This window comes from Polyodon spathula, chromosome 5 (genome assembly GCF_017654505.1).
Source record: "Polyodon spathula isolate WHYD16114869_AA chromosome 5, ASM1765450v1, whole genome shotgun sequence".
Lineage (NCBI taxonomy): Eukaryota > Metazoa > Chordata > Actinopteri > Acipenseriformes > Polyodontidae > Polyodon > Polyodon spathula.
The window spans coordinates 60126842-60142268 of record NC_054538.1 but is presented as its reverse complement, the minus strand read 5'-3'; the positions used below and the strand labels follow the sequence as shown (position 1 = coordinate 60142268).

Here is a 15427-nt window from a genome sequence, read left to right as displayed (position 1 = left end):
ATCTCTAGCTTCTGTAGAATGCTCTTTGGTCTTCATTTTCCTTCAGATTCACAGCCTTACCAACGACCCTTCAACAGTGGGGTTTTTATCCAGAAAATGTGACAGCAACTTTAATGGTTCACAGGTGAAGGCCAATGGTAAGGTAATTTTGTCCTCGTTAGCACAATTTCTTTCATCGGTGCAAACTGGAAACTTCCACAGCACAGGGGTTGAATACTTATGCAAGCAAGATATTTCAGTTTTTTTTTTTTCGTTAAAAATATTTCCCAACATAAAACCAATGTCACCATACAATAATTGATTCTGAGTTTCAGTGTTTAAAAATAAAATATCAAACAGAATGAAATTTCAATGTACCATTTGTAATTCAGTAATATTAGAGAATTGGTCAGGGGTCTGAATACTTTTACAAGGCACTGTGTGTGTGTGTGTGTGTGTGTGTGTGTGTGTGTGTGTGTGTGTGTGTGTGTGTGTGTGTGTGTGTGTATATATACACACACACTCACAAAACATTAGGAATACGTTCCTAATGTTTTGTACAAAACATTAGGAACACCTTTCTAATATTGAGTTGCACCCCCTTTTGTCCTCAGAACAGCCTCAATTCGTCGGGTCATGGACTTTACAAGGTGTCGAAAGCGTTCCACAGGGATGCTGGCCCATGTTGACTCCAATGCTTCTCGTTGTTGTGTCAAGTTGGCTGGTAGTGGATCTCTACTCCGAATAGCTTGTTCCATCTCATCCCACAGATACTCAATTGGATTGAGATCTCGTGACTGAGCAGGCCACTGCAGTAAGCTGAATCCACTGTCAAGTTTGTGGAACCATTCCTGGAGAATCCTAGCCTTGTGGCATGGGGCATTATCTTATATATATTCTTGACACATTCAAACCCGGGCCCGCCTGGCACCTACTACCATACCCCGTTCAAAGGCACTTAAATCTTTTGTCTTGCTCATTCACCCTCTAAATGGCACACAAACACAATCCATGTCTCAATTGTGTCAAGGCTTAAAAATCCTTCTTTAACCTGCCTCCCCTTCATTTACACTGATTGAAGTGGATTTAACAGGTTACATCAATAAGGGATCATAGCTTTCACCTGGATTCAACCCGTCAGTCTATTTCCTGGAATGAGCAGGTGTTCCTAATTCCTAATGTTTTGTACACTCACTGTGTGTGTGTGTGTGTGTGTGTGTATGTGTGTGTATATATATATATATATATATATATATATATATATATATATATATATAGTATATAAACAAAAAAGACATTTACTAATGTATATATTTATTTTTCAAGTTTTAGAAACAGAGAAGATGAATTACCCATGTTTGTGAAATAGTCAACAAACACTGTTCATACAACATATTTTTATTTAAGTTAAATAATCGTAATGCATTAACGCAAAAAAAAAAGAAACAATAACATTTTCCTACATAGCAATATAAAGCATCCTGACTCTCTCCAAACACAGAATATTGCATTGATTATATAGATTTACCTTCCAAAAATTTGGTTGACAGAGAGGTAAATTGGTATGTTAGGTTGAGGGGGACTAAGGATGAACAGTCTTGTTGTTTATTCACCAGTCACAAACACGCATTACAAGTGAGTGGATTCAACCTTATTATTTTTTATGAAAACCCAACTTATTGGTCAAATGTTTCTAGAAATTCCCAGGCAAGCTTCAATGTGCTGTCCCAGTCCCGGCATTTCTGTGATCCATCCTCTAGCTACCGCATGCAGGGTATTCACAATTGACCATTGAGAGGTGCATGAAGTATATGAAGTTTGATAACATGCAAATTCAGCAAAATGGCTGTGTATTCTTTATGTATTACACTTGACTATCATACGTAATTCATATTTTTTCAATGTGTAAAGCACCCAGTACGCAGCTTAAGAAGGGCTGCCTATAACACAGAACAGTGTTAAAACCGGGGTATTTTGTGGTTTCTGACTAACTTTGTTTTGCTATTTCAAATAGCTATAAAAAAAGCTTCAGTTTTAACAGGAATTGAAACACCGGATCTGTTTTAACCACAACCACTTATGGTAAAAGTTAATATTGACAACAATATAGCTTTCTTTAAAATACAGTTTTAATGCAATACAGTTAATGGCACAGGGCTCAGAAACCACTTTGATGTCATGGTAAAAGCAAGTGTAAACATATATCATTAGGAAGCAGCCTGACTGAAAAAAATATATGGGTGTATGAATTCACAGTGACAAGGCTCACCAAAAATAACTTAATCACTACAGCTTAATTTACTTCATAAAATCTATTTGCTGCAACAAGTTCCTGTTGCTGACAAACAAATATGCCTTGCTAAGAACCTTCCTTTAGATTAGACGACCTTTCACAACACTATTTATAGCAACTTAGGGTGACATTTGTATTTTAAAAGCGCTTTATCTCAAATTAGCAGAAGATTAATCAGCTTGTCAGTGGTGGTATTTCTACACAGTGTGGTCAGAATGCTGATGTACTGGAGCTCTTGTCAGCTCTCTTGAGCCATATTTTGGTCAGAATTTAGGAAGGGCCTGTAACAAGAAGAGAGCCTTAGAGCACAGCATAAAGAAAATAAGTTGGAAGACGGTGTATGTGAACAACCGCACAGTGAGAGCTGGCAAGAGGGTTGGCTGACCTTAACTAATATAAGAGAGGTTGTCAGAGCTTGGATGCCATCTTGGTAAAGTTAGACGGACCTTAATTGTTCAATGAAGGGTTTACACCTATGGGCCGTTGTCTACCGATCAAACTCCCTGAAATAACCCTGCTTAAAAGGTGGGTCTCTATAATGCCTTGAGTTGAGAGACCACAAGAGGCTGTGATTATTATTGCAGAAGCTAAGGTGCTTAACTTGTATTTTTGGTACAGGCTTTTTTGTTTTTCCCTGAGGAAATGAGATTAGCTCCCCTTATTAGAAGCACAGATCACTCACTCGAGGTTGGTGTGTTCACAGTGGAGAATGGGGAAGAGACGAAGGAGAGGAGAGGCGAGGAAAGTTGAAAATATAAAATAATTGCTAATTGTGCTGGAAGGACCAGTACAATACTTGTTTGGGGTTTCTCCACTGTTTGTTGTGTATTCAGTTTTTGTATCTGTCGATTTTGGCCAATGTGCCGTTTACTTTCAGAAGTGGTTTGTTTTTTTCAACCTTTTTATTTATTATTAAAACGTGCAACATACCTCTCAGTACTGCCTGTTCTGCCACTCATTTGCTGTTCTGAAATCACCCACAAGCCTATCCGTGACATAGAGCCAGAGCCCTAGTTTAACAAATGTGCACCACACAGTGCTTCACCACCACCACCAAGTTTTCACCATCCTTTTTACCAATCTCTATAAAAAGCATGACATGGTCCAAGTAGAGCACTGTCCACTACCTATCACTAGGAGTGTTCTACCACAGCTGCCATACATAAAGAAAAGCTGTCAGAGCTACCTTCTAGTTGAAACAAAATAATGAGTCCACACAAAAACTGACACATACATTCATAACAAATAATTGGTTAAAAAACAGTTTTCAAATAACATTACAAAAACATACCGATGCTGGAATGAGTGGAAACCCATACTGAGACAGATAAAAACATAAAATGTGTTGCTCTATCAATTAATTAATTCCATTATCTAACCAGGTTAAAAATAAATAAATAAATAAATAAATAAATAAATAAAATCAAAACGCGGTTGAGAACAAGTTCTCCTTTACAATGGTGACTTGACCAAGAAAGCTGAAACTGCAGCAAAGACTGATGTAACAGCATAATATAATATGCGTATCCCTGGTTGAGAACCCTGGATATAAAGTATCCAATTTCTTCAACACAATCTTCGGGGACAATCTATAAAACACATCACCGAAGTCCAAAATTGGTAGTAAAGCAATTTGAATTAGTAAATTCCTAGTAGTAACTTATGATACAACAAACCCAAATTAGACTTTGTTGAACAGAATGAATGTGTTTTGTAAGTTAAAGCACTATCCAGGCAAATGCCCATGTATTTGTACTCTATATCATATGTTCCAGTGTCACTTGGTTTATATTTGTTATATTAAATAAGCTTGAATCAACTGTAGAGGTAATGTTTTTATTAAAGATCAATACATTTTGTTTTATTACCATTCAGCAACAATTGTCAGTCTAATTTTTTTTTTGCTGTATGCCAACAAAGCTCTTTTGCAGTTTCTTGATGACCGAAGACATACAAGTACCTACAGAGTACAAAACTGTATCAAGCCACCAGATTTGATACACTATATACAGTTATGAAGATAACTCTGAAACCAAGCCAATGAATTTGAACTGACCCCAATCTATTTACAGTAACTTGAGGCTTTAGATAAATCTGTAAAAAATAACTGCATTTTTTTTTTTTTTTTTATCAAAAGCATTAATTATGTAATTCATTAAATTTAAAGTAGCTGTGACTGTGCCATGACAGCCCCAAAACTGACTGTTCAAGAAAATATCATTTATATTCAAATGGTGAATAAGTTGAGTATTAACCAGCCTCGTCCTAATTTTGGGGCAAAGTCTATAACAATTAAAGTTCGTTATCTCACCTTTAAAAAGTGGGTATTGTACTTCTGCAGTTTGAAGAGAAAGCAGTGGCGATACCATGGGGAGACAGGGTCACCCCTAAAATTTTCACTAAAAACTACATCCCCCAGAATACCACATCTTCAGTTACTAGGAAAAATCCACCCAACAAAACATTACCCAATCTCTGGCTTACCTTTACAGCCAATCAGAGTAAGAATTAAGAACACTTCAAAGCTACTCAGTCATTGTCAGCAGTGACGGTCATTTGCAGTGCTGCAAGATTGTCAGTTTTCCAGACAATGTTGGCTTGTTTTGACAGCATTTAGTGGGAAAATATTGTCTTTGTCAATTTGGCTACTTTTATTGTGATACATAAACTAAAAATTGTTTATAACATCACTTACCTGCGTTATTTTTCTATTATACTTGAAATACGTGCTGGTTTTTGGCCACAATCTGGCTACTTTTTATCTGTTTTCTTATACTGTATCAAATAAAATAACTGTATCAGGCTGTTATGTGCTATCACCCCCTGCTGGAGCTATACCACTGGACTTCACTGTAAAATTGTAGAGGACCACAATAAATTTCCTATATGCCTTAAACATGTATTTTTCATACTTTGCTATTAAAAAAGGCTTGACTAGTTACCTGTCAAAAATACTAGATTTGTAGGCTGGTTAAGGTGTCTGCAGTTGTGCCAAACTGGGGGTTTTAGTGACATAAATTTTGTATGTAGTATTTTAGTTTTAGATTACTAAGTTGAATGTAAAAAAAAAAAAAAAAAAAAAACCAGTGTATCCTATATAAATAGTGCAGCCATAATAAAAAATACATTTCTAATCATAACTGTTTATTTAAAGCAGTTATTCTAGGAAAGAATTTCATTATAATATAGTTTGTAATAATAAATAAAACATACATTTTTCTTTTTCTTCTAATACAGCCACCAAAAGTTTAAATTTAAGAAAATACAATATTTGACTTACAAAAACATAAAGATGTACAAAAACAGTAACACAAAATATCAAATTATGTTACTTAAAAAAACATTTTTGATCAAAAGAGCCAACTTCCAAACATTAACATACCTTTGTCAAGGGTAATTCTGTTTGAAAAACAAACAGTGGTGCTTTTGATGCCATGGTAACTACACTCTTAGTATTTGTTTAAATGTACATGATATGTTAAAAGAAAGCACTGTACTTTTAGCCTGGTTTGTTATCTTTCCAGCTCTGCCTCTAAAATTTCTCCCCAGGTTTCAGCATCCAAAGGATACATGCTCTTGTCTGGTAGTTCAGTAGAAGAAAGAATGTTGCTGTAGCGCCCACTCAGCCATTGTTTTTTCACATACCCTTTGCGATAGTTTCTCTCTAAGGTGACCTTTAAGGAAACAAAAAAACAAAATAATGCTGTATTGTAGGAATGTTTTTTTGTAAAAGCATTTACAAAACCCCAGAAATCAGCCATCTAATCGTGTGTTATGCTTCTGCTACCTACTGGTTGAAGCTTAGATGACTTTGTTGCAGTACAGTGCATTCCGTTTATAAGAATCACATCTGTCCCGGATGTTTTGATTCTTACAAGTGGTTGATTCTTAAAAGCGGAACGATATGATTACTGTGGTGAAGTGGTGCAGAATCAGTATGTTAGTTTGAGAATAATAAGAGCTCGTTCCCTGCAGTGTAATGGCTTGACCACTAGATGTCATAAGTTACCGCATGTTAGAGTCCTGCATTGGGTTGGGTATGCACAGGTGACCCGCTAAAGCGGGTTGGGTTCGGGTCAGAATGTGAACTTTTTCGTGGTTTGCGGTTCAGGTCAAAAAATTAAATTTGACTTTGAACCACCAAAAACGTTTTCTGTCCTTTCAGCACACTATGTAACCCTATCCCAAATAACGTATTAGAATTTGAATGTACCAGTATTTCCTGCACGAAAAGCAAGAGGCGATTAAGGATGAGTCAGCTGACTAAGCAGTGTTGTTCTCGCTTGTTTGATATGTTGGAAGATCTTTTTATCACATCTGCTTGGTGATATTAAAAATGTTTGTGAACAGCATGAAATAAAAGATAACGCAGGGCTTAAATCATGTAGTTCAAGAGGTAAATCAAAAGTGTGGAATTATTTTGGAATCATAGCGAATAAAAATAATAAACATGTGACTGGATCCGTTGCTTGTAAAACCAGTCATTATGTTTTTGTGAACAACAGCCACAAAAGTGGTACATCATCTCTGCGAAAGCACAGGTGTAGCTCCCTTTCAATTGGTGACATGAAAGGCATAGACAGGTATTTTATAGTAAAGTAAGTAGAGATAATTATTATACTACAATGTTAAAATATATCCAGGTCACTAGAGAAAGTTACCACACTGTATAGCCTATTGTATAAACTAAATCTGTGGAGCGATATCTGTGTGTGAATGTGAGAGAGTCAGTTGATGCAGGCAGTAGGTAAAGGATAAACACTTTAGGTTTGGGTCGGGTTGCAGGTCTTATTAAAGCAGGTCTGGTTGGGTCGCGGGTAAGAAGATGGTGTTGCAGTGGGTTGCGGATTTGGGTCGGGTCTTGTAGTACAGGGTCCAGGTCGGAAGCAGGTCGTAAAATTCAGACCCTCGCAAGTCTCTACTGCATGTATGCACGGCCACAAAAATCCATTATGGATAATGGGCAATAACTGCTTGTTAAAGTTAATAACACCTCAATAAAAAAAGGGCTTAGCCAATAGCTTTGTGTTGGGGGTATAGAGGAGTAAGGAAAAGAAACAAAAACAAAAATAAAGAAAAAGAAATAAACCAAAAGCAAACCAAACCAAAGAGCGAGTAAGAGATCTAGTGTTTGTTTCAGTATTGTGCAAAGTAAATTAGTCACAGTATATCAACGTACAAAATGTTTTCATTTGTATTTGTTTGGTTGGGTAAACAGCTTATCCGTCCTGACGTCAGATAGGGACTACACAAAGTATTGTTTAGTTAGTGTTCCAGCCGAGAGCTAGGTGTATTTTGTTTGTTTGTTTTATTAGTGGTTGTTTTTCCATTGCACTGTAAAAAAAATAAAACATCGGTTTTAAATTGTAAATCAAGACTCCAGACTGATCATTTACATTGACCTCAGCCACTCTGTCACATTACAATTAGCACAAGCATGACATCAGCAGTTTAAGTATAGTATAAAGATATAAATATAGGATACAGATAAATTAAAACAAGTCCTTGTGGGTAGCAGCTTGTTATATGATCACGATTATTTATTTTTATTTTTTACTCAAGGCTGCAGAATCCTATTTTACTACAGTATACGTGTGGGTGCCTAGTTTAACTGCTGTGTGGTGTTACGTGTAATGGCTTTTGAATTAAAATGATATTACAGTACAGCATTTTACTGTCAGGACTACCACTGCATTTAAGCACCTGTGGCTTACTTATTTTCAGTTGTGATGCAAATCTCACAGTTTTTCATTAAGCGGAGATGCAAAGCTCTAAAATCCTCCTCCTTACCGTGCAGCAACCCTGCCCCCCCCCCCCGCCACACAATAATACTGCTGTACTCAATATGTATTCAATAAATGCTATTCACTTTATTGAAACACGTTTTCACCAACAGAGAACACAAATAAACATTCCTGCACAATGCAGTAGCGTGCAGTCACTGTCTGATTACAAACTTGTCCAGTGTTTTCTGCATCGTTGCATGATCCACATTGCATACGTGCCTTATCACACAACATGTGACTTGCCAACATTGTGGCTTGATGGTTATTGCACTTGATACAGTACGGTATTACATGTAGTTAGTTTGCCCTGAAATTATCTTTCTAAGCGGATTGCTTGATTCTTACAAGCGGAGTATTTTAGCATGGTTAGTACAGGAATGATCTTGTCCCAGCGGCTTTGATCACTATATGCGGTTGATTAATTAAAACTCGTCATACATATAAACACATTGCTCTGTAAAGCTGTTAACGACAGGGAGGACAGAGTTTATGAGGAGATAATAGCCGCCTGCCTAGACAAAATCTGAAACGGACTTGAGTTTCAAAACAAAACAAAAAAAATGTGTCATGCCTTACACTTGAAGATAAACAGGCAACTCCATGCATCCCCAGATTCTTACAATCTCAATAGCTACAAATTGGATAATTGTTACTTTAGCTATATAATAGACCTATGTAAAATTCTAGTGTGATACATTCGTACTTATGGGGGTCTCCACTGTACATGTTAATGAAGGTCTGCAGTTATAAAATGTTTTAATGTTAAAAAAAGAAATTAACTCAGTGTTATTTTAAATACTCAGAAGTACTGTATGTCTAAACTAGGGAAGCACCGAATCCAAGTTTTTGGGATTCAGCCGAATACTGAATCCATCTCAAAAGATTCAGCCGAATAGTGAACCAAACACTGACTCTAAACACTGTCAAAAAAACTGAAGGAAACTGCTGAATAAAAACCAGACTGGCAGCTACTAACAAGGGATGGGCACAATCTATAGTTGTGAGCCTTTTAGATAATAGTATTTTATTACTGAATTGAAATATACCCCTGAATAAGATTTCAGTTCAACAGAAACATCAAAATACAGAACCGTTTACTTTATTTACCTTTACAAGAAAGGAGAGCTGCATCTTTAGTATAGACTAAAAACCCATTTCTATAGCCTGGCATTTTCATCCAGATGAGCTGATATCCTCTTGCCCCCATATTGTTTATTTATTAGGCTTCCAAGCAAGGCTGCTCAGAGCTGCGTTGTCCTCCGACGCTGTAGCTCTGAGGTTGCTGCATGGTGGGCCTGCAGAGTGAAAAAAAGCAGTGAGCTGAGCCTAAAATAATTGGCTATTTCAAACTGGGGTCAAATAAAATTGTTACATTTTAATAGCATTATAAGCTCAATATATGCTTGTGACGGGGAACTGCCCCGTCTATATGAATGTGTTTCGAACTGGCAGGGAGGGGGTTAAATTTCTCCCTGCCAGGAAAAAATGTGAGAATGCAGCTGGAGCTCTAATTGAATGATTAGTAATTATTGATTAATTGGGCTCCAGCCACAGGGGATAAAAGCCAGGGGAGAGGGCCTGGTTGGGAAGTGTGGTTTTTTCTGTTTGGGAGTTTGCTTTGTGTTGGAGAGTTTTGTGCTTAGAAGAAAGGAGTGTCTTGTTTTAAAAGACTTGGATCCTGACTGTTTATTTTGTAAGTTCACTTTGATTATTTGTGTTTGAACCTCTTTCTGTTGGCCCTTATGCCTGTTTATTTGATTATTTTTGTTTAATAAAGAACTTTATTTTTGACTATACATTGTCTCTGAGCCTCAGCCCTCTGTCATCCTTGCAAAGGAGCCGGGTCTTTTGTCAGCAGTATCGGCGCTATGCTTTAGTGCGAGAGATCCTGGGTTCATGCCCGCCCTCCGCCTGTGTGGACTGCCTCGCCCTGTGTGATGCGCCTGCCTGCGTTAACCGAGAACGCTACAGTATAAATACCCCGGTAAACATAAATAAAAAATCACAACACTCACACTTTGATGTTTTTGTTTTATTTCCCTTTTAAAAAGCGACCATTTCAGAACTCAAAGTGTTTTGAAACTGGTAAAAATGTAAATCAGCACATTAGTCGAAAATACACATTTAAGTGTATAATAATTGAATTAGACATACCATATCCATTATTTAAAAAAAAAAAAATTGCGAGTTTATTCATCTTGTGACTTTACTCCATATCTCTGCTGAAACTCAACATGGCGGCTGCACCAATGAAGAAAAAAAAAGCAGTATTTCAGTAAGACAGAGCTAAAAGAAATCTGATTATCTACACAAGGATGGTGCGATAGTATTCTTAAAGTTTTGCTATAATTCTTTATTTTTTTAGCTATAAATTCTTAAAGGAAATGGATCGCTTTACTGTGTAAAGGATGTAGTCACTACACTTCACACTGTTGGTTTCATAAAGACATTCTGTCTGGAGACACGCCTCTTTTTAAATCTTGCAAATAACACTGCCGAATTAAGAAAGAAACAATTGAGAGGATTAATTATACATTTACATTAAAAGGGGTGCTACTTAAATTACAAACGGGTAATACATAACCTGTTTTAGAACAACGAGTCAGTCAACACGCCTTTATCAGTGTTTCATATTTTATCCTGGTTATTATTACAATGCCAGTAAACCCTAAACTTAATTTGTGGAATACTGTATATAGGATTACTCTTACATGACATTGCTGGACTATACTGAACTGTTTCAGGTGCTTACTTACTATTACAGCAACAAGGGTCTGATTGAAAAAAAAAAAAGAATTGTGGTAATATTTATAAAATTTATTTATTTTAATTAGCAACATTATATTTATGTTCAAATGCTATATTTAATTATTAATGCATTGATAAAAAGTGAGAACAAATAGAATTGGCCATTTTTGAAAAACAGACTTTGGTATTCCCAAGAATGGAACAATGAGCAGTCCTAAAGATAGTTACAATTGAAGGCAGTTCATACTCCAGTGTTTTATGCAGCAGTATATAGCAACTTTATGCAGAACACCAGTAAAGCATGCAGTCTATATCTATGATAACAACTGACAGGGCTGCATAGGATCAGAGGATGCTTCAAAATCAGAGGCAGAGACACAATAAATGTCTTATTTAAATTTAAAGTAAATTGTAAGATTGTTGAGATACTTGTGTTGGAATTGTTTCAAAATTGTATTTGCAACAAAACATATTAAAATGGCTAATGCTTGGCCAAAGGTTTCTCTCTGATAGATTTACTATTTCTCAGTCAAAATGGCAAGTTTATCAGTGTCTAATAAGCTTAGAGGGAACGCTGGTGTGTGTGTCATATATATATATATATATATATATATATATATATATATATATATATATTATATATATATATATATATAATATATATATATATATATATATATATATATATATACAGAACTCCTGTTTTATGGAATGTCAAGTCACTCACTTTTAAAAATGGTCATTTAAATGATGTTTGATGTACCTGATATAGACTCCAATGTTTTTGAGCTGCATTACACTAGCTATATTAAAACTGATTTTACTTTTTAAACTATATTTACTTGCCTGACGTTTCTATTGTTGTATGTTAATAAACGTACTTTGTGTATTTACATACAGTCCATGGCACAAGAGTAAGTAACTTACTGTGATAAAACAGATGTATGTTTTTTTTCCACCTTCACTCATGATCTTAATATGTGAAAAGCCTTAGAAAGGAAAAAGTATGTTCTGTTTTGAAAATGACTTACATGTACAGTATCAGAAGCATTTTGGGCCTGTAGTATTATAAAAGCAGCCTTTAATAGTACTTCTAGTGCTACATTTTAACGTACAATTGCACACACACAAAAAAAGAATGATCAGAATGTTAAATACACCATGCTATATATCGTATATCGCCTTAAACATTGAAAATATTGTTATATATCTTTGGGTATATCGCCCACCACTATTTGGCGCGTGGTTGCCGTTATTTTTGAGCCCTGTGGGGATAATGAACATGGGACTGAAGCAAATTATGGGAAGACAATGTCCATTACATTAATTAATTACCTTCCATGAATATCCAACTCCTCTGTCACCATCAATCTCTTTTTGACAGATGGCTCTCACTGTCATACAGTGATTCATCCACAGTTGGTCGCAGTTCTCAATAATATGGTTCCAAGCTTGACAAGTTACTGCAGCATTACACAAACTTTTAAGGTCCAGTTGACAAAAAATCTGAAGGCTTATTTCTGGAGGTAAAATCTCAACAAAGTCGTATCTCCTGTTTTTGACGTCTGAAAAGTTGGTACTCTCTTCAAAAAAATTCCAGGTGTTTTTGTTCCTTTTATAAATCTTCTTCATAATTTCAAGTTCCGAAGCATCACTATTCAAAATGGTAAACATGTATTATAAACAACACACTTTAAATATACAATGTGTATATAGTAAATAGTACAGATAATGTATTTGTGATTATAAAGCAGGCTACATAACTTGTTACTATAGTCTAGTTTCTTTCTGGGCGATATCTTTTTTTTTCTTTCCAGATCTAATAATTTTGTAGTCACTAGTGACTAATCCTTTCTACCAACTTTATTCACAGAATAAATTCTGTAGTCATTATAGTGATGCACAACTTAAGTCCTCAAGGGTGTTACTCATTTTTGAGAATCGGTTTAGTCAGTTTATTTAAAACAACTTCAGCACGATATAACTACTTTTATGCTGTACCAAATAATACCATATTAACTTGATAAAATTAGGTAAATGTAATCAAGATCCTGTAATTCATTTCATGTTTACATCAATCAGTTAAGGTATAAGAACAAAAAACAATATTGTAAACATTAGTCCAGGTAGTTCCAGAAGAAAGAGTTCTATATGGGTACACAGAAAATACGTGTTATTTATAACCATTTCATCAATGTTTTACTGTTTCTTGTTTTTTGATACCAGTGCTGTAGATCACGAGAAGATTTGCTAACGCACAGTAGCGGTGGACAGCAACATAACACTTATTTTATGGATAATCAGTGGCAAATAATTTGGTGAACTACTGTGTAAGTGTACTATGTTAAGATTGCCGTTTATTTTCTTGCTGCGTGAACTGAAGTCCGCGGCGGCGAGAAGGTTTTTTGAAAATTGTTGACCCAGACGTGCTTTGATCTTGAGAGATGAGTCACCCGTCCTAAAAGGTCATGTGATCTTGTTCAGCCAATCACCGCGTTTAATTTATCCAAGCCATTTTATAATCTCCATTTAAGTAGATGGTAGAATTGCTCATTTTTCTGCTGTGGACGTAATTCAGGAGTATCGTTTTCCGTATTGTTATAATGTCACGAAACTCATTCCAACGCTACACGAATATATTGCAATGCCAGCAATGCTATCCCTTATATATATATATATATACCTTAAAATATGCAAGTAAATATGTCTTTTATATGTAAAATACAGGTACACGGTATGGATTTGTGATTATGAATTATGCAGTTACAAAAGTTGTCAATACATTTTGGGTTTTCCCCCATTTTTTCACGTTTTCCACATTTTTTCTTTCACTTAGTACGGTACTATAAATTGTTAGTCTACAATACAGAAAGGTTTATATTAATTTAGTCTCGTACTTAATATCCCAGAGGTCAGCAGTAGTTATTTTGGGCTCGTTGCAGTTGAGATCATTTAAATACCCAGCTGGGGACTATCTTGAGCTGTCAAGTTCGTTGCAATTGGTATTAACTTGCGTACTAGTTTAATACGTAGCTCCGTACTAACCACAGGCTCGGTCAAAAATATATTGAAGAATGTAGTACTTTCAAGCAGAAATCATACTAAGCTAATTCTGAATAGGACTGGCGGAACTGCTTCAAGTACCAATTTCCATATATTGTTGGTCACGATTCTGCTAGCACAGCATACAAGTGTGATCAGATTGAGCAAGGGAAATGAATAGTATTCAGCAGAATCGTTTAAAAAATAACTTCCTGCTAAAATGGGAGTTTCCGCTTAGGTTGTTTACCCTATCTGAATTGTTAAATGTACAATACGGCGCTGGCTGTACAGTCTGTCACGGCCAAAGATTTTAAAATACAATTAACGTTTTACAACACTGCGATATCTAGTATTATGAAATTGCTTGCAGTTTTGAATTTGCCAACCATACTACACATATACCTATAACTTGTATATTAAAAAGTTAACCACGCCCAATGATTTGCGTTTACAGGGCAAATCTTTGTTGTCAAATAATGCCGATTGGCAAACGTAATGTAATCAAAATAAAACCAACACACAAACTGGAACTAGATTCCACTAAGCTGCATGGACAGGAATAATATAACGCTATTTTTATAATTTGTACTGAATGAAAATAGACGATTTAAACTGAAATCCATCCATACACAGGTATACTTTTAGCAATGCAAACATATTTACGTGTTAAACAAATGACACCTATTTATAAATAAACCTTGCAGTTGAACATTTAGAAAGTCACCTTACCTTCCACTATGCAAGTTTACAGTTTAAATGCCGAGTTCAAATTCTTGTTTGTTTACTGTGATGTCATTACCCCCACTCGAACAGGGCGCATGCCTAGAATTGTGTTGCTCACTGGAAGCTTGGGAGGTGTAGTTCATTGAAACGAAAAAGCCCATTACTACAACTGAGAATGGAGAAAGCTACAGACTACATTTCCCTAGACCATTAAGTTCGGGCAAAAACAAGTTACTGAATGCTACACACGTGGTATCTTGACAGCAACGTTAGCGACACTGTTAGGAAGAAGAAACAGATGTGTGCTGCTTAAAAAAGAAAGAAAGAAAGAAAAAATAAACAAAGGTGTGCGCTGCTGTGTTATATCAAGTGTTGAAGCTGTAACAGGTTTATCCTAAACAAAATCTCTCTTAGTTTATAAGATTTGTTTGTAGAGAAAGAGTATCTGTTGTAACCGCCGGGTGGTTTACTGGTGTCTAGTTGGTACCTAATTTACAACAAGAACAAAAGGGTCTTATATTTAATAACAGTATTTCAAAATTAAATATAAACTTAATAATTTTGAATGCTTTGAATTAAAAAATCTGTTCTACATAATGTATACCAAAAAAAACCTTGAATGATTTGGCTTTTCATAATCCACATGTATGAGCGTTATAATGGCACAAGGTTAAAATTGTTGTACTAACCTGAGTGTCTGTTTTTAGACTCTTGGGTGTAGCCCCATTTTTATACTTCAATAGTCGCAAACAAAAATAGCATCCTACACACAATGTAAGATAATTCAAGCAAACATCTTAAATACAAGTATTTAGTGAACATTAGCCACGAATTAATTTGACAAAGACCATATTTG

At 35.6% G+C, this 15427-nt stretch overlaps 1 protein-coding gene across 1 annotated transcript; it reads right to left on the bottom strand.

Moving 5' to 3' along the window:
• Positions 1-5667: 5667 nt before the first annotated feature.
• LOC121316111 (F-box only protein 48) lies at positions 5668-14663 on the bottom strand. The gene is made up of 3 exons (XM_041250887.1): positions 14578-14663; positions 12142-12460; positions 5668-5946 (listed from the first exon to the last, which is right to left on the bottom strand). Exons 2-3 carry the CDS (start codon positions 12436-12438, stop codon positions 5785-5787), a joined length of 459 nt encoding a protein of 152 aa, XP_041106821.1. The 5' UTR covers positions 12439-12460; positions 14578-14663; the 3' UTR covers positions 5668-5784.
• Between the last annotated feature and the right edge of the window lie 764 nt (positions 14664-15427).

Bases quoted from the DNA above. Each gene is read 5' to 3' on its own strand.
- LOC121316111 (XM_041250887.1), bottom strand. From the start codon at position 12,438: ATGAAGAAGATTTATAAAAGGAACAAAAACACCTGGAATTTTTTTGAA. The intron at 5,947-12,141 runs GTAATTAATTAA...GTTTCCTTAAAG, and splicing joins GAGTTGGATATTCATGGAAG to GTCACCTTAGAGAGAAACTA.